General features: G+C 38.2%; 2 protein-coding genes across 2 annotated transcripts; both read left to right on the forward strand.

Annotated features, from left to right (window-relative positions):
* Positions 1–1,380: 1,380 nt before the first annotated feature.
* Positions 1,381–7,102, forward strand: zbtb8b (zinc finger and BTB domain containing 8B). The gene is made up of 5 exons (XM_042012449.1): positions 1,381–1,481; positions 1,979–2,172; positions 3,852–4,776; positions 5,726–5,904; positions 6,444–7,102. Exons 2-5 carry the CDS (start codon positions 1,999–2,001, stop codon positions 6,756–6,758), a joined length of 1,593 nt encoding a protein of 530 aa, XP_041868383.1. The 5' UTR covers positions 1,381–1,481; positions 1,979–1,998; the 3' UTR covers positions 6,759–7,102.
* An 847-nt stretch (positions 7,103–7,949) lies between these two features.
* On the forward strand, positions 7,950–14,378 carry LOC121657080 (tissue alpha-L-fucosidase-like). The gene is made up of 8 exons (XM_042012450.1): positions 7,950–8,466; positions 8,565–8,699; positions 9,422–9,559; positions 9,680–9,785; positions 9,897–10,097; positions 10,278–10,468; positions 13,709–13,808; positions 13,910–14,378. Exons 1-8 carry the CDS (start codon positions 8,126–8,128, stop codon positions 14,042–14,044), a joined length of 1,347 nt encoding a protein of 448 aa, XP_041868384.1. The 5' UTR covers positions 7,950–8,125; the 3' UTR covers positions 14,045–14,378.
* The last annotated feature ends 3,762 nt before the right edge of the window (positions 14,379–18,140 follow it).

Here is an 18,140-nt window from a genome sequence, read left to right on the forward strand (position 1 = left end):
CTGCTAATCCCTTATCAAGCGGGGTCATTTTGGCAAAAACGCCTGTAATATGACCTCTCCAAATTAGAATTACTGCTGTTATTGAACCCTCTGGATTGTAAGGCTTGGGCTCTTTGTAAAGGTACCACTCTCTAGTTTCAGCCGCTGCAATCAGAATCACTGTAAGTATTATTGATAAAAAAAGTTATACACTTTAAAACACACAGAAAAAAATATTTTTTTTGTCCTTGCCTAACCTGTAGGGACAGAATGAGACCAATCTTGATAGGAAATATTGATGTTTGACCTATAGAGAGCCCTCAAAGGTAAGGAAAGTCAACATTTAAACTTTCTGCTTTTCTGTAAAAAATGCTTTAGTGTTAGCGCTGTGGTTGTTGCGTGTCAAAATGGTTTATATCATTGGAAAGACGAGACTTTGAGCTTTCATTTGATGTGTATATTGTGGGCATTCATGACGGAGGGGCTTGCACACATGGCTGCAATGTTGTTGATTAGTAGTCATGTACCGTGACCGGTACGTCTGCATCGTAAGGGGTTAAACAGGTTCTTTGCACAACATGATATATAATTAATTTATGAAAGCAAAAAATTTTAAAAAAGCACAAAAAAGAAAATAGTTAACATGTTTGAAAAAGAGTGAGAAGAAGCATAGCTTGTTGGCTTCCACCCTTTCGTAAAACTAAAATGTAACACGCACATATATACATATGTATATATATGCACACACACACACACACTTAACACATTCATCCCTAAAACTCTCAGAGTCATTCTCTCTATATTGCAGCTGGTCCATGGTCTTGGAGTTAAAAATAAATCAATTAGTTAATTCAGAAACCTACTTAAAAGTGACACTGGCTATCAAGGTAGCTGTTTAGTCACTGATATGGTGTTACACTGAATCTGTGTGTTTTGTAATATTATATTAAGTACTTGTGTTTCAGCGTTACTAAATATTACTGTATAAGGACAAAATTGCTTTAAAGCTCAGAAATGTTTTTAGGTTACAGTATATAAAATAATTCACAGAGAGATTTTGACATTTTAGAGAACCCATTCCCATTTTTTTCTCTCCTGAAAAACTAACTTCCATTTATACTTGATTTTAATTTAACATTTTAACCTTTTGTTCTTCTTCTTCTTCTTCTTCTTCTTCTTATTATTATTATTATTATTACTATTATTATTATTATTATTAATTTCCATTTCAAACTGAGGGTATAAATTAGTTACACGTCATTCATTTCTGTCTTTTGTTTTACGTTAAACTTTTTCCAAACAATTTGTGATCTACTTCAAGGTCTACGTCATCACGTTCACGGGTGACTCTTCAGTCGGCCGCTGATTGGATGAACAAACAACGTTGCTCTTTACTGAAAGCGGAAGTTTTGGGTTGTGGTAGATATGGAACAATAAGCTTTGCTAATCGCTATCTTTATTTTACTGTAACCTCGTTGTTTTTTAGCAGCGTAATTACACAGGTGAGTAATAATTGAGTGCCTTTTATTTCACGATGTGTTGGAATGCTTTATAAAGTACACTTTGTCTAATATATGTACCTTCTCTTTTGGTGATGTTAGAAACAAGGTACATAACGCTAGCTACAGTTGTTAGCTTGTTAGCAAGCAGAGCGAACCCCATTTTCCCCCTTTGTGTTATGTTTGGGCAAATGTTTTTATGTGAAATCCGGAGCAGCCTGTCGCATATTTAAATTTTAAATGTTGCCTAAACTCCACAATTAAACCTAATGAGTATTTGCTATGTTTACTCACTGGAAGGTCTTCCAAGTAACCCATTATTCCTTACAATTACTGCAGTAACATTTGAATACCTAAATTATGCTGATTGTCAATAGTGCTACTGAATTGTGGTTTTAATAGTTATAATTTAAAAATTGGCACTAAAGCGCTAGATGTTCAGTATGTGAAGTTTTTGTTTCTCATGATAACCCTCTACGTCCGTCACTTTTTCATGACAGAGCCAAGTGGACGTGTAAACATGGAGGTGCCTTGTTATCTACCCAAACTTTTGTGTGAGCTCAATGAGCAGCGAAAACGCGACTTCTTCTGTGACTGCAGTATCCTTGTGGAAGGCCGTGTTTTCAAAGCCCACCGTAATGTGTTGTTTGCTGGGAGCGGCTATTTTCGGGCTCTTCTGGTTCACTATCTGCAGGTGAGGATGCCAGTGGTTTTTAGGAAATGTGGGGAACTAGCTTGTTTTAAATATATAAATCAAACAATTTGCTTCATGCACTTTACTGTTACTTGGTAAAATCATTCTTCAAGTCCTCTATTTGGTTCAGACCTTGAGTTTTCAGCCATACTTTGAGAGCATAAATCAGAAATTGGTGGGTAAGTATTGATCATTAATCCAATCCTGAATTAAAAGTAAGCACATTGTGATACAATGAATGAATGAATGAATAAATATTTATTATTGTATCTGGCTGTCCAACACAGCCTGTCTCTTATGGTATACATTTGCAAATAACACATTTTATTCCTGTGCGATCACGCCAACACACTAATACATAACAATAAACAAACAATAAACAACATACAACTTTGAAGTAACACAAATAAATAAAAAAAAAGTAAATATTTAACTATGATATATCATCAGAGCCACAACTGTGCATAAGTTGCCTGTTTTCCTCTATTCCAGGCACTTTCAGTTACATCACTATCTAAATAGAGACTTACATGTGTTGATACTTTGGCAAAGAGTATATTTTCTTTGCCTGTGTGGTCCATCTATTTTGCTTCTGTCCATATTTCCCAGTTCTGTGGGAATCAATTGGCATACTTTTTTCATACCATTTATCCAGTTCATCTTGCTTCTAAGCAGTAACATCTAATTTTCCAATCAGTTTCTCTATTGCCTTATGAGCCATATTGAAGTTTTAAAAAGACTCAGGCACATCTCTCCTAATACGTCTTTGAGAAGCTGGTATATGACTGTTGCGATACATTTTTAGTTCACTATTCACCTGAACAATCTTTGCATATTACAGCATGCAGGATTTGCATGTTTACCTTACATATATGTATGTTGCCAAGCTATTTCTCAACCTGTGTTTACACAGAACATAAAAAAGAAATCCGTCTGTTTCCCTGCCATGACTGTCATATTGTTCTCTTCTACCCTATTTCCATCAAAGTGATTCCGGTGCTGGTTTGAAGCCAGTGTCAACCTTTAAACCAGTTGGCTGTCTGGCTTTTTGCCTTTAACCACCAAACAAACTGGTGCTAAACTAACATGAATACTTTGCTTGTCTAGACCAAACAGAATTGAATATGTTTTCAACTGAATTTATAAACAGCATTTGTAACTAGGTTTTCAAATATGGTCTGTGTTTTAATATCTGGAAACAGGATTTTTCCAGATCTGGCAAGCATTTGGAAACTAAAGAGCTTTCAGAAACACAGACTGTTGTTTGCTACAGCATTTAGAAACTTTGTTTTCAGAGAAAACTAGACAAGGATATTGCAAAGATAAACTGTGGTCATCTGTAGGAACACAGAATACATCAGAGGAAGGATCAAACAAGGTATTGGAACACGTATAAAAAGATGTAATGACATGGCTCTGTTGTGACTGCCTGTGGAAAGCAAAACCAAAACAGTCTTTTGACGATTTTTAAGGTCAAACCAGCTCTGAACTGTCTCCAGCTTTAGCCCAGCACAGAGTTCAAATTGCTTGAACAGGGGTGTTCATATTTTTTGTGTTAAAGTTCTTCTGCAGAGCTTTTAACATTTGGTGAACTCTGTAAAGAAAAAATGAAAACAGGATTTGGCCCACATTGCGGTTTTTGTGTTTTGTCTCAGACTTCTAAATGGATGTTTTTTCAGGACAATGGACAGCGCTACAGCACAGCTTCCTTGGACATTGTGACCGCTGATGCTTTCTCTATCATCCTGGACTTCCTCTACTCTGGCCGCTTGGCCTTGAACAGGAGCAACGTCATTGAGGTGATGTCAGCTGCCAGCTACCTCCAAATGACTGATCTGGTGAACTTCTGTAAAGAATATATCCGCTCATCTTTGGAAATTTGCAGTAAGGAGAAAGAAAGGGACACAGAGAAAGAGAAACAGGCAGAGAATGGAGCAGTGGGGCCTGCGGACAGTGGCACTCCTACTGCAACCATCTCCAGTGGTGCAGGAGTTCCAGAGACCCATTCACAAGCTGCAGAGGCAGATAGAGGGTCAGGTTTAGGTCCAGGATCTGCAACATCAGCTAGGACCTCTCTTTCTGTTACTGTAACAACCCCTCCAGGCTCCAGCAGAGACATGGACAGTGCCTACTCTTCTAGGGAGGGGTTTGCATCTGGAAGTGAAGGACAGAAGGGACATATGGATCAAACTAATCTCTCATCTTCCTCATCCTCTGCTTTGACTCCAGAGTTGGTGAACCCTAAGATAGAGTATGACCCTGATGAGGAATTAATGGAGTCCCCCGACACTAAAGACCTTACCTCATATCCTGGTCCTTCTCTGCATAATACCCATCATACTAGGTTACTTGCCACAAGTCCCTCCCCCTCTAATGAGCGCTCCCTTTCAGGATACAGCCCTTCCTTTAATACCAGGCAGCTTATGGAGATGTTGGCCAGAGGTGAAGGCCCCAGAGGCCCCAGCCCTTTGGGAGACAGAGTAGCTCCACGCTTTACCCAGGGACTGGGTAGCAGTGCAGGAGCAAGCAGAATGGATGAAAGTTTAAGCTTCGTGGGATCATCTATAATGGAGATCCAGTCTGACTGGCTTGGAGAGGAAACAGGTAATTACCAGGGTCATTCTGACCCTATAAAATAAATGAGCATGGACAGCATTAACACTAGAGTTCGGACTGATCCGATCTAAGGTCGACATCGGGTACTGATATTGACTAGATGTCTGAATTGGATATCAGATTGAATTCCCTAAACTACCTCACCGGTCCCATGTTTACAAGATTTTACCATGCACCTGCATCTCCAAGTCTGATTGGGAATGGGTTGGCTTTGCTAATTAAGCGTGTCTCTAACTTGTAGATGTTTTAGTCTGGAAACATTAAAAACAAGACAGCAGATTGTAATGTGTGTACAGCCACATTTTGCAGGGTAAAAAGTTGTTTAGCTAGAAAATAAACAGCAAACACTGGTTTGAAGTGTAAACTTCCAGCAGACAATGTGAAAACTGAACGGATTAGTCCACCGAAAAGTTGCCCCAATTCATCATTCTGACCAATCAGTCTGTCAAGGGAAATCTGAAAAAGTCCGCCAGCTAAAATACTGTATTCCTGCATGACAATGCAACTGAGATGAAGAATGTCAAGGAAGATGTGGTCATTTTTAACTTGGGTTGTTTTGCTCAAAGACAGCAGCTTGTTTAGCATGACAGGTTTACTTTACAAAGGTTTTTCTTATAAATAAATTTTAGACATTTAAATTGGATTCATTTTTCTTATCAGTTGCCCCCTTTTATAAGTAATGCATGGTTCACTACAGCCTAAATAAACCTCACACAGTAACAACTGCAATAATAACAATAATCACAGTAATGTTTCCATAAACTGATAGGAAATTATCGTATCAGCAGATATCCAATTTCAGATATCCGATCAGAACCCTAAAAACGCAGATCAGTGATCGTCAATTAACACCTCTTCTGTGCCAGATACATGAAATAAATTCTTCACCAAAAGACTGAACTGAATTCAAATGAAAGTTATCTTTCTCCTCGTGCAGGTGATGGCTTGGTGGTGCCAGTGAAACTCCACAAATGCCCTTTCTGCCCGTACACTGCCAAGCAGAAGGGGATCATGAAGAGACACATACGCTGCCACACAGGAGAGAGGCCGTTCCCCTGTCCCATGTGTGGCAAGAGGTTCACACGACAGGAGCACCTTCGCACTCATGCCCTTAGTGTAAGAACGTGGTGTAGATGTGTCATTTGTGCACTTTGGTTTTGATTTGTCAGCCTGCAAGTTCCCATACAGATAATGGACATTTATTCAGACTTTTTTTTTTTGCTTTACATACTAAATCATATATCATCTTTATTTATTATGATTAACTTATAATTTTGGGTAGCCAAACTATTTACAGTAAATATATCAGCATTTTCAAAGATTGCTTATCTTTAAGTTGTGGTTCAAAACTTCTAAACAAGGTTTTATCTATTTATAAAAAGTCACATTCATTTAATTTATCTAAACACATCAGAAATAGATCTAAGTTACTGTAGGAGATGCCATAGCGATACTTGCATGTTTACAGATTAATTGCCCCATTAGGTCATTGCTCCAGGGGATTAACTTGTCTTAAATAGGAACAATAAGATAGTTGACTTAAAATGGTGTTAATTCAGTAACTGTGAGCAGTTACGTGTAATCTGTAATTAGCCATCTCAATGTCTAATGTGCCATCAGAATGTTTTTTATGCCCACTGTGTTGCCATCTACAGGTCCACAGACACTACTGGCCAGTATCATGCAAGAGCTGTAGGCGAACCTTCACCGGGTCAGATGTTTCACCGGGACTCAGACGCTTCGGGATCTGCGACAGCTGCAATTGCGTGACCACCACTCATGATGACTCTGCTCCGGTTCACCCCTCCAGCCAACCTGAGCCCCTGGAGCGTTCTGAGGGGGGGACAGATTGGTCCAGTTTTATGGACGATGTGGATGAGGTGGAGGTGGGCCGAGTGGAGGACTTAGTGGAAAAACAGATGCTTGAAAGACAGCTGGCTGTCTGCAATGATGTAGGTCACACACTGTGAATTCACAACCCACTTAAAAAGCCTTTACATGAATGTTTGCCATCTTACTGATGTTAAATGATTACTGTAAGATTACTTATTTATTGACCCATTTGCATAAAAATATCCAGTCCATCTGATTCTTGACAATAATGTGTTCTGCTGATTTACCTATAAGCAGGAGAGATTCAGGATTTTTGACTTGAAAAATTAGCCAAAGTGATGAAAACCACATTTGTCTGTATGTGTTGTAAATAAAGAGAATGTGCCTGCTAGTTGAATAGGATAGAGGAAGTAGCCAGTTACATGTTGTGTGCACAATACAATTTGTACATTAAATAAAAACTTTGTTGGTCAACTGTGAACAAAGAACTGACTTTGATTATTTTTATTTATTTATTGCTATTTTTCTTTATTTAATTCACTGATAATCATGACTAAATCGCTGCCCTCACATGTGACTGCATGAAGCATAATGTTTGCCTGTGCTGCCCTCTAGCGGCGGACACCCTACTTTTAATTTATTTTTTTTATACACCCTGTTTTAATGCAGGAATTGAACATGATCCACAAATGAATTACATATCGCAGGATATTAATTATTAATTACATATATTGTGCAAAATATGATATTTAATACGCAAAATGTAAAATGTGGCTGAATTGTTTTTCTTTTTTTTTTATTGTAAATGTAGTTATACAAACATTTAGGCATGCAGGATATGTTGGGCAAATAAGGAAGTATGTTCAAAGCACAAGGCAAAACTAAAACATGCATTCATGCCATTATGATTACCTTAAAAAGTCTTCATTTTATTTTTATTTATTTTTCATATTTCATGCATTTGAAAGCAGCTAGATAATTTTCTACAAGGTATCTTTTGAACACATTGAAAAAGGCTTTACTTTTTAAAATTAGAGCAACGAATGAAATATTTTGAGAGCAATAGCAAATTATTTATAGCATAGTCCGCTTTTCAGTCCTTCAGGTTGATCCCAAATATGTTGTCCAAAATTAGTTACTTAAGATGAAATCAAGTCCAGCAAGTCACCCCAAAATGTTTTTGTGCGGATACACTGAAAGAAAAGATGGTTCGTGGTTTCTGATTCACAGAAAACACAATTGTTGTTGATGTTTTCAGTTTATGCACGTCGAACATTTTTTTCCGCATTTCTCGCAGTTAAACAAAGTCACGTGATAGTCCATGTGATCGCTATCATATGATGAGGAAATAATTTACCTGGGTATTAAAGTGTAATGTAGCTGCCTGGGTGAGAAGACTTGAAAGTGGAGTTTCTGGAGGTATATTTTACTAAACTGCGGCACCTCTTTGCGCCATCAAGTTTCCCAAACGGCTGAAAGAGTTCCAGGTGGACCGACTTGTACAATGATCGCCGCTTTTCTCTTCCTTGTCGGTTTGGTGTCTCAAACTGCGGCTCACTACACCCCGGACTGGACCAGTTTGGATGCCAGGCCGCTCCCGTCGTGGTATGATGAAGCCAAGCTGGGGATTTTCATCCACTGGGGTGTGTTTTCTGTTCCGGGCTTTAACAGCGAGTGGTTCTGGTGGCACTGGCAGGGCCAGCAGCCTCCAGACTCAAAGTGCGTGAGCTATATGACCAAGAACTACCCACCTGGGTTCAGCTACCCGGAGTTTGCCCCTCAGTTTCACGCGCAGTTCTTTAACCCAGAGGCGTGGGCTGATATTTTCAAAGCCTCTGGTGCAAAGTGAGTTGCTATTTTCTGAAGCTATCATCCTTCTGCTGCTTTATTACACCTGGACAAGCAGAAATAGAAAACTCACGTTTGTACCATGTTTCTTACAGATATGTTGTCCTAACTGCCAAACACCATGAGGGCTTTACCAATTGGGGGTCTCCAAACTCTTGGAACTGGAATTCTGTTGACACTGGTCCTCACAGGGACCTGGTGGGAGATCTGGGAGAAGCTGTGCGCAACAGGTGCGTCCATAGACAAGTTTACTGTTGGCAACCATGAGCTGTTTTTAATTGCAGGCTCTGACATACAGAAATTACACTCAGAAGCACATTTGTTGCATGAACAAGTGCTTTCATGTTTATGTAACTGCAGGAAATCAAATAATTTTTCATACATTGGTGTGAACAACTGATTGGTGAGTTTTACATACCAGTAAGACAAAAAAAAAAAAAAAAAAAAACTTACTAAAAAAGGTACTGGGTCACCCATGATGCAGAGCGAAGATGCTTTTCATTTGCAAACTGGAGAACAGAGCTTGAAAAATGTCCACTAGAGGTGTAGCAGTGTGGTGGTGCTGTTTCTGCATCTTTATCTACAACAGTTTATTCTGCATGCAAACAGGGATCAGGAGGAAACTGAGGAATTGTGAGTGATGGATTTCTAGATTCAAGAAGGTGGAATACTTCAACTACCGCCTTGAGCTTTTTAAACTGGTTCACTGTCAAAGAAACGTTTCCTGTGAACATGTACAAACTCTAGATTGTCAAAAGACAGATGTGTCAGTGTGAGATAAACTTTAGCAGCTTTTTTTGTGGATACAAGTAGTAAACTGCTTTTAGTGCACCAAGCCATTCAGGATAAATTATTCTTCTCTGTTTTGGTAATCTCTCTGCAGGGACTATGAGGTTTAATGAATTCATAATGTTCATGTTGGCAAATTTTAAAGGTTTCTTTCTGTATTTAGGTCTTTGCACTATGGACTCTACAACTCCTTGTATGAGTGGTTCCACCCTTTCTATCTGAATGACAAGAAGAATGGATTCAAAACACAAGATTTTGTGATGCATAAGCTGCTTCCAGAGCTTTATAACATGGTTGTAAGGTATGTAATGTGCAACAGAAATGCAGCTGAACACAGCATTTCTGTTTTTATTTCTTCCAACTTGCGTCTCTGTGATGTTAGAACATTTAAAGCATTCCCTTTGAACCTTTCACCTTGCAGGTATCGCCCTGAAGTGATTTGGTCTGATGGGGATTGGGAGGCACCTGACACCTACTGGAACTCCACCAATTTCCTGGCCTGGCTCTACAATGAGAGCCCTGTTAAAGTTAGTGTGTTTATGATTAGGAAGTAATGGTGCTTCGTTTAAAACATTAAATCAGAGTATGTTCGTTTTTATGGTTGTATTGTGCACCTACCTTAATCTTCCCTGTTTTAGGACACTGTTGTGACCAATGACCGATGGGGAGCTGGCTGTGCCTGCACACATGGTGGCTACTATAACTGCCAAGACAAGTACACTCCAGGCCAGCTGCCAAAGCACAAGTGGGAAAAATGCACATCTGTGGACATGTTGTCTTGGGGTTATCGTCGAAACATGAGGCTTAAAGAACTGATGGATTTGCCTACTATCATTCATGTAAGGATACAAGATATTTTCTAATTGATTACTAAATTTTAAAGCATGGTTAAAGTTTTTTTTTTTTTTTTTAAACATATGGGTGTCATATGTATTATTAATTTCTCCTTATGAGTCCAGCTGTTATGAGGTGAGTAGATGCACATAGAAAAGTTTGAAGAATCTTTCCATTGACTGCAGGATCTGGTCAGCACTGTGGCTCTTGGAGGCAACTATCTTCTCAACGTGGGTCCCACAGCTGATGGGATGATCCCAGCTGTGTTTGAGGAGAGGCTCAGGGGTGTTGGAGCTTGGATTGAGATCAATGGTGAGGCTATCTATGCCTCCAAACCCTGGAGGGTTCAAACAGAAAACAGCACAGTACCTGTCTGGTAAGAAAAGTTATACCCCCGAGCCCTAATAATCTGTTTTTTTGTCTGTTGGTGTTGTGTTAAACTGATTGTTATAGTTTGGTAGAATTGATTTATAGAAACATTTTCTTCAGTAAATCCATCTTCTATTAATCAAATTAAGTTAACAAGTGATTTTTTAAAAGTACAGTCCCATTTCCAAGACTATGCATGCCTCTTGTTGTTTAATATATTTTGAGAAAATGCAAACTTCTGTATCATTTTAGATTGTTTTTGTGATTTTTAAAATTTCTAAAGCCTTCTGAAGTTAAGACCATACGCTGACGTTGTCTTCTATACAGATTCTAGTCAGTTGTAAGCCATGGCTAAAGCCAGAGAACTTTGTGAGGATGCCAGCTTGCTCATTATAGCTGCTTATAAGACTGTGAAAGGTTATGAAGCCATGTCAGTGGGTCACCAGGTGACAAAGAAATTCCACACTATAAAGATCTTAAAGGGAAAGTTGGGAAGCCACAGATGTGGTTTCTCCTCGTACATTGGACTCTTTTTTTTTTAAGATCCATTGGGATGAGTATTCATGGCAATAAAAAAAATGAGTGAAATGGTGAAATTCTATACTTATTAAAAAGAAATCAAAGAGGATGCAGAGGAGGAGCTAAGCAGAGATAAAAAGCAGAGCATATTCAAAATGTTTTTCCAATCACTCTGTTACAAAATAAGAGGTCATTAGCTGACAAAATGGACAAGCCTTAAACACTAACAAGGACACAGAAGAATACAGAGAAAGCAGCATTATGTGTTTAGCTGAGACCTGGCTTCGAGAACAGCAGAAAGCTAAAAGGAAGAAGTATTGAAGTTTTTTTGTTTTTTTTACCTGGACATGTTACAGTAAAGAAAAGGTCTGCACACTGGAGATCAAACTGTTAGCAGTCCTTTTATTTTGCAATAATCAAGATAAAAAAGTTGGTTCTGTAATGGGGACTGATCTAGAGCTGCTTGAGCTGATTTTACAGAGGAAATGTTGCACAGATGGCAATTCATTACACTGTCTACACAAAACAGTGTGGAGACTGTGTTCAGTCAGAGGCTTCTTCAAGTATGCTGCAAGATGTAAAGATACAGGAAGTCATTCCTGCTAACAGCTATTGCCCTCAGGAACAATATGATTGATAATTAATTCTTTCTAAGAAAGAAATCAAAAACAACAGAAAAAGATTTCCACTCAGTTAATTAAGAGTATTTTCATTTAATGTAACACCTTAAACTTACCTTTCTAGAAACCAACTGAGGACTCCACTTCTTCTAAGCGGATGCAGAAAATGTCAGTTAGTGTTTTAGATGGTCAATTGGATAAAGAAGGAAGGAAGGATGATGTGTGAACACTGGTAGATGACTTGTGTTATGCTGAAGACCTAAGAAAACTGTACTCATCATTGAAGAAAGGTTGTGTGGATCTAATTCTCTTTGAGCTCTTTGTGTCTAGTTTTTTACTTTTTCAGCCACAGGGCCATGCAAACGTTTAATGTGAAGGGCATTGTGAGAATAGAGGATGAAATTAGGATTTGAGAGGAAGGAATTGGAAAGTCTATAGAAAAACTTCTGCTTGAGCAGCACTGCGACATAGTTCATTTATGAGTTCAGTCAGAGGCTTCTTCAGCTTTGCTTTAATAAAAAATGGCCCCGGACAGTGACTACTAATAATGAATACTGGCTTTTTAAAAACACAGCAGTAACAATTTATTGTTTTTTATGGATTGATAAAGTAAATTTAATTTCATTCATTTATTTCACTGGACCATACAAGAAGAAAATGACTAGAAAAATACAACTTTGTCAAGAGTGTTAAGAAATGGTGAACAAAGAAGATGATAAACTTGACAGATTGCTGCAGACATCCCGGACCTGAGAACAATACACTAAAACCTGAGGGGTTTACAATAAGATGAGATTAGTGGCTTAATGAGGTATATTAAGCTGAAAGTCAGAGTTTAGTGTCACAAAGGTGGTTGTCTTTTATAACCTCACTAGATCACAAATTGCTGTGGAGCAGTTTCTAATCAGTTTAAATGGTCTGAAAAAAGCAATATCTTTCATCGCTTCATGAGACAGACAGAAAAATCAATGTCAACTAAAGTTCAGCTGTTCAGGTCCAAAGAGTGTTAAACATTGTTAAACCCTACTCTATATATCCAAACTTATCAAGCCTGACATAGTGCATCGAAGTAGCTTTGAAATAACAGTATAACAAGTAGGTTATTTTACATTACCATGGTAACCACGCTTTTAGATACTGAGAATGACATGACATGACACAGAGAATGAGCTTTAAGGCCGTATAAAATACCAGTTTTTTATGGCTGATTTAACTAACAGATTAGAAAATAAATCATTCCAAGCTGATGTAGCAGAGAATATTTTATCACTAAAACTTGACTGATTGATTGAACCATTGATTTGGTCATAGTGATGGGAAGTCTGGCTCTTTTCAAAGATTAAACTCTCTTGGTTGACTCCTAAATGACTTTTCATGTAGTTTCACACCCATCTTATATTTTAGCATAATTTGGTGATTAGAAATGACTTGTGTATTGTTTAGCTTTATTTTTATTTTTATGCTTTTGTTTAAAAACTAAAAAGATAAAAAATGCTTGGCCCAGAACAGAACTATTTTGCAGGGTCTGTGATGGGTGGGGGATTTTTAGATGTTTGTGGATGTTCTGCTCTGGTGAATATTTTAAAATGACAAATTCTGCACTTGGGTTTGCAGTAGTATAACTGAAAAGCTGCCAGATGCTGCTTGTCAGAATTTCCTCATTTCTTAAATTTTTTCAGACAAGCTTTCATTTAAATCCAACCCCCCCCCCCCCCATCTCTGTTGCTTTGTATGGCCTGTACTACTACACTCAACTTCTTCAGAGCTTTTGTTCCCCTGCCTTCTTTCAAATAATGGTATGGTCCTAGTCTGTCCTTGCATGTGATTGGCTGCAGGGTGTGCCTAATAAAATAAAGTCCCACCCCTCTCTGCATGGATTCTCAGCAGAGCTGAGCAGGAGTGGCTGAAGATTCACCTCTTCCCGATGGGAGTCTGCTTTTCATGGTCATTAGAAAGAAAAATAAAAATAAAAGAAAAAGAAGAAAAACATAGCTTAGCAAAGAAACATTATAACCAGATATAGCAGTACCTGTTACATCTGAGTTCAAAATTCAAAAGTAAACAATGCACAATGATGATTAATGAAGTGTTGTTCTACATTTTTCTAGGTATACATCTAAAGATGCCATTGTCTATGCCATTATGACGGCAAAACCACCAAACCTCACAGTGCAACTGTTGATACCCAAAACATCAGCAGCCACAAAGGTAAAAGTTGGGACAACAGTTCGTTTTGACTTATACTTTGGGAGTGATATGTCATATTTAAGCTATTAAGAAAAAAAATCACTGTCTTTTCTCCCATCCAGGTGACCCTGCTAGGGACTCCTACACCTTTATCCTGGGGTCCTCTTAACCCCGGAGGTGGCCTTACCATCCTTCTTCCCGAGCTGCCTTATAGTCCTGGCCAAGCATGGACACTCAAACTGGAGGGTGTCCAGTGAGGTTTAAACTCCTCCAGTGTTGACCAGATGAGATTTTATGCTTTGAATTTGGTAAACTCATGTTATTTTTATGTTTGTAGGATCATGGAATAATATAAAGGGAAACTTTTGGTTAATGGGTTGGCATTTTTGAATGAATGGGATGCTCCACTTCAGTGATTTCTCTGTTAAGGGCTAAATGATTCATGCATCACCACCTCTTAATAATCTTATTATGAATGAATGGAATCTGTTGTTCAGCTCGTGTTTTCTGTTGAAAATGAAAGATCACCTTTAAAAAAACACAATTTTATAAATTTTTAAAATGTTGGAATAAAATATATTTTGAATTCTTTTTTTGTTGTTGTCATTTTAATATTAGAAACTAAATTTCTGTCATCTTGCCTGACATTTAGAAACCTCAAGCGCTTTTTGCATGAGTGAATAAGTAGGTGTTTTAGATGCAATCACATGAGAACAAGATACCATGAGTGCTACTACATGACTACTCTGATGTTCTGTGCAGCACTTGTTAGCTTTTGCAATAACCACCTCCCCCCTGCTGTGCCTCTGGAGGTCATTTCTCATTCATCTTTTACTCTTTGATATATTTTTTAACTACTCTATTTTACTGAAACATGCTACTATTACCCTGAGGTTACTGCTGCATGTTCTTAAGTCTCAACTGGATGCCTTATAATTAGCAGTTGCTGTAATGTGAATAGGCAAAAATATCAAACCCTCAGTGTGTCAGTTACTGATTAAACCTTTCTGATTTAAGAATTCCCTGAGGGATTACACATTCCACCCAAAATGGAAGCATTAAATAGTTCTCTCTTCTCTCCTCTAACCTTTCTTATTAGGTGTATGAGGTCTGTATTTTATTTGCATTGCAAATTCCTCCAAGTAGAGAGAGCGAGAGATGCACAAAGAATGCAAATTTGCTTTAAAAAGTCCTTTTTGACCTCAGGTTTGCATTTATTGACAAAAGGCTTTTAAGTTAATTCATCAGCACACTAAAGAAATCCATAAATAAAGAAATTTACTCATTGGTTTAACCTGTCTGAGAAGTCTCTGTTTCTAAAAACACTCATACAAATATATTCACTCATTTGTCTATATTTCATCCAATAGTTATTTGGGGGGACTGCAGCTAGCCTGGATTAGTAACGCCGCCCTCCTACCCTCTACCTGCTCCCCTAGAGTTAACACACTGAAATGTAAAAAGAGAGTTTGCTGTGTTTTAGGTTGGGGGCTAGTTCTTATTCATATCTGAGAATTAAAATCTTGTGAAAGCTTTATGGCATATTCAGGTTTTTATAGTCAATACAAACTGAAAGAAAAAACAAAAGGTTTTTGTTTGTGTGCCATAGGTTTAAAAACATGTAAATTATTGAGCTATTCAGAGGAAAAATATCCAGCTTTCCCATCTTTTTCTTCTCCCAGCTTCATCTTAAAATCATGAAGCATTGGTTCTTACTTCATTTGCTTTACTAATGACAACAATGTCCTCATTGGTATTTACACTCCACTACACCTTGCTAGTACCAAGATGGACTTCCTTTTGCCTTTAGAACTGCCTCAATTCATGGCACACATTTAACAAGATGTTGAAAACATTCTTCAGAGATTTTGCTCCATATTGATATAGCGTCACACAGGTGCTGCAGATTTGTCAGCTGTACATCCACAAAGACTGTTCCACCACAACCCAAAGGTGGAGATAATTTCACATGGTGCATTATCCTGCTGCAAGTAACCATCAGAAGATGGGTATACTGTGGTAGACATGGTGAGCAATACTCAGGTAGACTGTGGTGTTTAAATGATGCTTAGTTGGTACTAAGAGACCTAGTGTTCTAAGAAAATATCCACCACGCCATCATGCTACCACTAGAAGCCTCAGCTGAATATACAATGCTAGATTGACCCATGCTCTCATGCTGTTACCACTACATTCTGACCATCTGAATGTTGTTGCTGAAATGGAAATGTATAATACCAGGCATTGGTTTTTTTTCTATCTTCTGAACCTGTATGAACTGTAGCCTCACTTTCCTGTTCTTAGATGACAGGAGTGACACTCAGTGTGGACTTTTACTGCTGTAGCCCATCTACTTCAAGGTGCTTTCAGAGATGGTAATTGATTATTTGAGTTCCTGTTTTTATTCATCTCTTTTTTTTCTAAAATGCTCAGATCAGCCAGTCTGGCACCAACAACCATGCTACCTTTAAAGTCACTTTAAAGGGGGAGTACACTCAAAAATGTTTTTTTTTTTGAGCTATTAACAACACAGTATTAATCAATTGTGATGAAATCCCATATACTGTGGATGAAATTAGTATTTTTTTAAATTTATTTTAAAAACGGGATTTTGTGGGTAAAAAAAATAGCTCATAACGCCCTCTATAGGTTAAAATAAGGTTGTTTTTTTGTAACATAGAGAGGTTATTTACGTCACAAAATTTTTTTAAAAACCCCAAAGCCCCCTTCCTCTAGATGCCTACAGACAGGTCCTCGCCTAGCAGGCATAGAAAGCCATGCCCACCGACACATATGAAAGGAAGTGAGTTTATCTGGTGTAGATTTACTAGCTTCAGACTTCTATTCTTTCACAGAGTTTCTGATGAAATATTCCTGCAATGGGACAGCTTTGTGCTTAAAGGGGTGTAAAAATAACACCGGACTTGATTCTTTACTTGCTGATCCTCATCTGGTGACAGACAACAGCTCAAATCGTAGCAGCGGCAACTTACAGCACTTCCTGCAGCTGCCGCGAGTCTCCACAGCTTTCCAGTCTGCTTCTGACAGGCCAGCACAACGATGCTAACCAGTCAGACTGATATGGTTCAGGACCACCTCGTTCTTGTGTAGCTGAGGGGATTCAGGAGGGAAAAAGTCTTCCACCTCAGTACCACTCTGTGGCATAGGTGCTTTGTGAATCTCACTTTGCATCTTGCCAGTGAGCTGAGCTGCTGTCTGTCAATCATTTCTGCCTGTATATCCTGACCTGCCCACTCTTTGCTCAATGATCACCCCAAACCTCCCACCCCAGCCCTTGAGGTTTTAGGCATTTTTCAAATTCAGCAGTGGATGGAGTTACAGACAAAGTAAAGGTTTGTAGTCACCCTTTAATCCCCTTTCTTTACTATTATGATGCTTGGTTTGAACTTCAGAAAGTTTTCAATTCAGTGCATTGAGTTGCTGCCATGTGACTGGCTGATTAGCTATTTGTGTTAAGAAGCTATTGCTGATGAGTATGTTGTCCACTTAAGAAAGAAAAGAGCTACTAATGCCACACCATCACAATAATTCTAGATTTTTGTATATTTGTTCTGGAAATTGAGTTCTTTTTACCTGCACTATTCAGGATTTATGTTCTGTAAAATCATTAGAGACTAAGTGAAAATCATTTAAATTGAGATATGTAACTGACTCATTGCTTAAAACATTTAGAAGAATCAACACACAAGAAAGACAAATGAGACACAGCACCACCCTCATTTCACTCGCTAAAATAGCTTTATAATAATCATATTAATAGTAATAATATAAGCCATTAGAAAATGTTTAGACAACGTTGACAGTGTTACATTCTGTGTTGGGGTAAACCACGTCACAGTGTGCCATCTCTCTGGGCTTCAGCGCTATCAGACGTGCTCCTTTTGACACATCCATAGATAGATCCATAAAACATAAGAGATCAAGAAATAAATATTTTTATGTACAAAATGAGGAACATAATCATGATTTACACCACGCAGTGTCCTCCACCAACATCTGGCATGTATTCAGACTGCACTCCTCCTGGTCACCACTGGTGCTCTCATGCATTTTGTGTATATGGTTGTGGCTTTATGAAAGTCTGTATACTATGGTGACTCTATTGCTATGCTCCAGTCAATTCTTTTAACAGGAGAGATTGAGAGAAAAAAAACAAAACATAACAAACAAACAAAAAAAAAACATATTGTTTGTATTTACAATATGCTGTCTTGGCACTGAGTCGAAGGTGTATAAAACAAGTAAACTCATGAATAAAACTGAGCTTAGAGACAAAAAAGCTTCTATAACAAACCTGCGCGATTAAAAATCTGGAGATAAAAGAGGAGGAGC

This window comes from Melanotaenia boesemani, chromosome 17 (assembly GCF_017639745.1).
Source record: "Melanotaenia boesemani isolate fMelBoe1 chromosome 17, fMelBoe1.pri, whole genome shotgun sequence".
Taxonomy (NCBI): Eukaryota; Metazoa; Chordata; class Actinopteri; order Atheriniformes; family Melanotaeniidae; genus Melanotaenia; species Melanotaenia boesemani.

Excerpts from the sequence above, each read along its gene's own strand:
- zbtb8b (XM_042012449.1), top strand. The coding sequence starts at position 1,999 with ATGGAGGTGCCTTGTTATCTACCCAAACTTTTGTGTGAGCTCAATGAG. Across the intron at positions 4,777-5,725 it reads CTGGCTTGGAGAGGAAACAG|GTGATGGCTTGGTGGTGCCA; the intron begins GTAATTACCAGG and ends CTCCTCGTGCAG. Across the intron at positions 5,905-6,443 it reads TTCGCACTCATGCCCTTAGT|GTCCACAGACACTACTGGCC; the intron begins GTAAGAACGTGG and ends TGCCATCTACAG.
- LOC121657080 (XM_042012450.1), top strand. The coding sequence starts at position 8,126 with ATGATCGCCGCTTTTCTCTTCCTTGTCGGTTTGGTGTCTCAAACTGCG. Across the intron at positions 9,560-9,679 it reads CTTTATAACATGGTTGTAAG|GTATCGCCCTGAAGTGATTT; the intron begins GTATGTAATGTG and ends TTCACCTTGCAG. Across the intron at positions 10,469-13,708 it reads AACAGCACAGTACCTGTCTG|GTATACATCTAAAGATGCCA; the intron begins GTAAGAAAAGTT and ends ACATTTTTCTAG.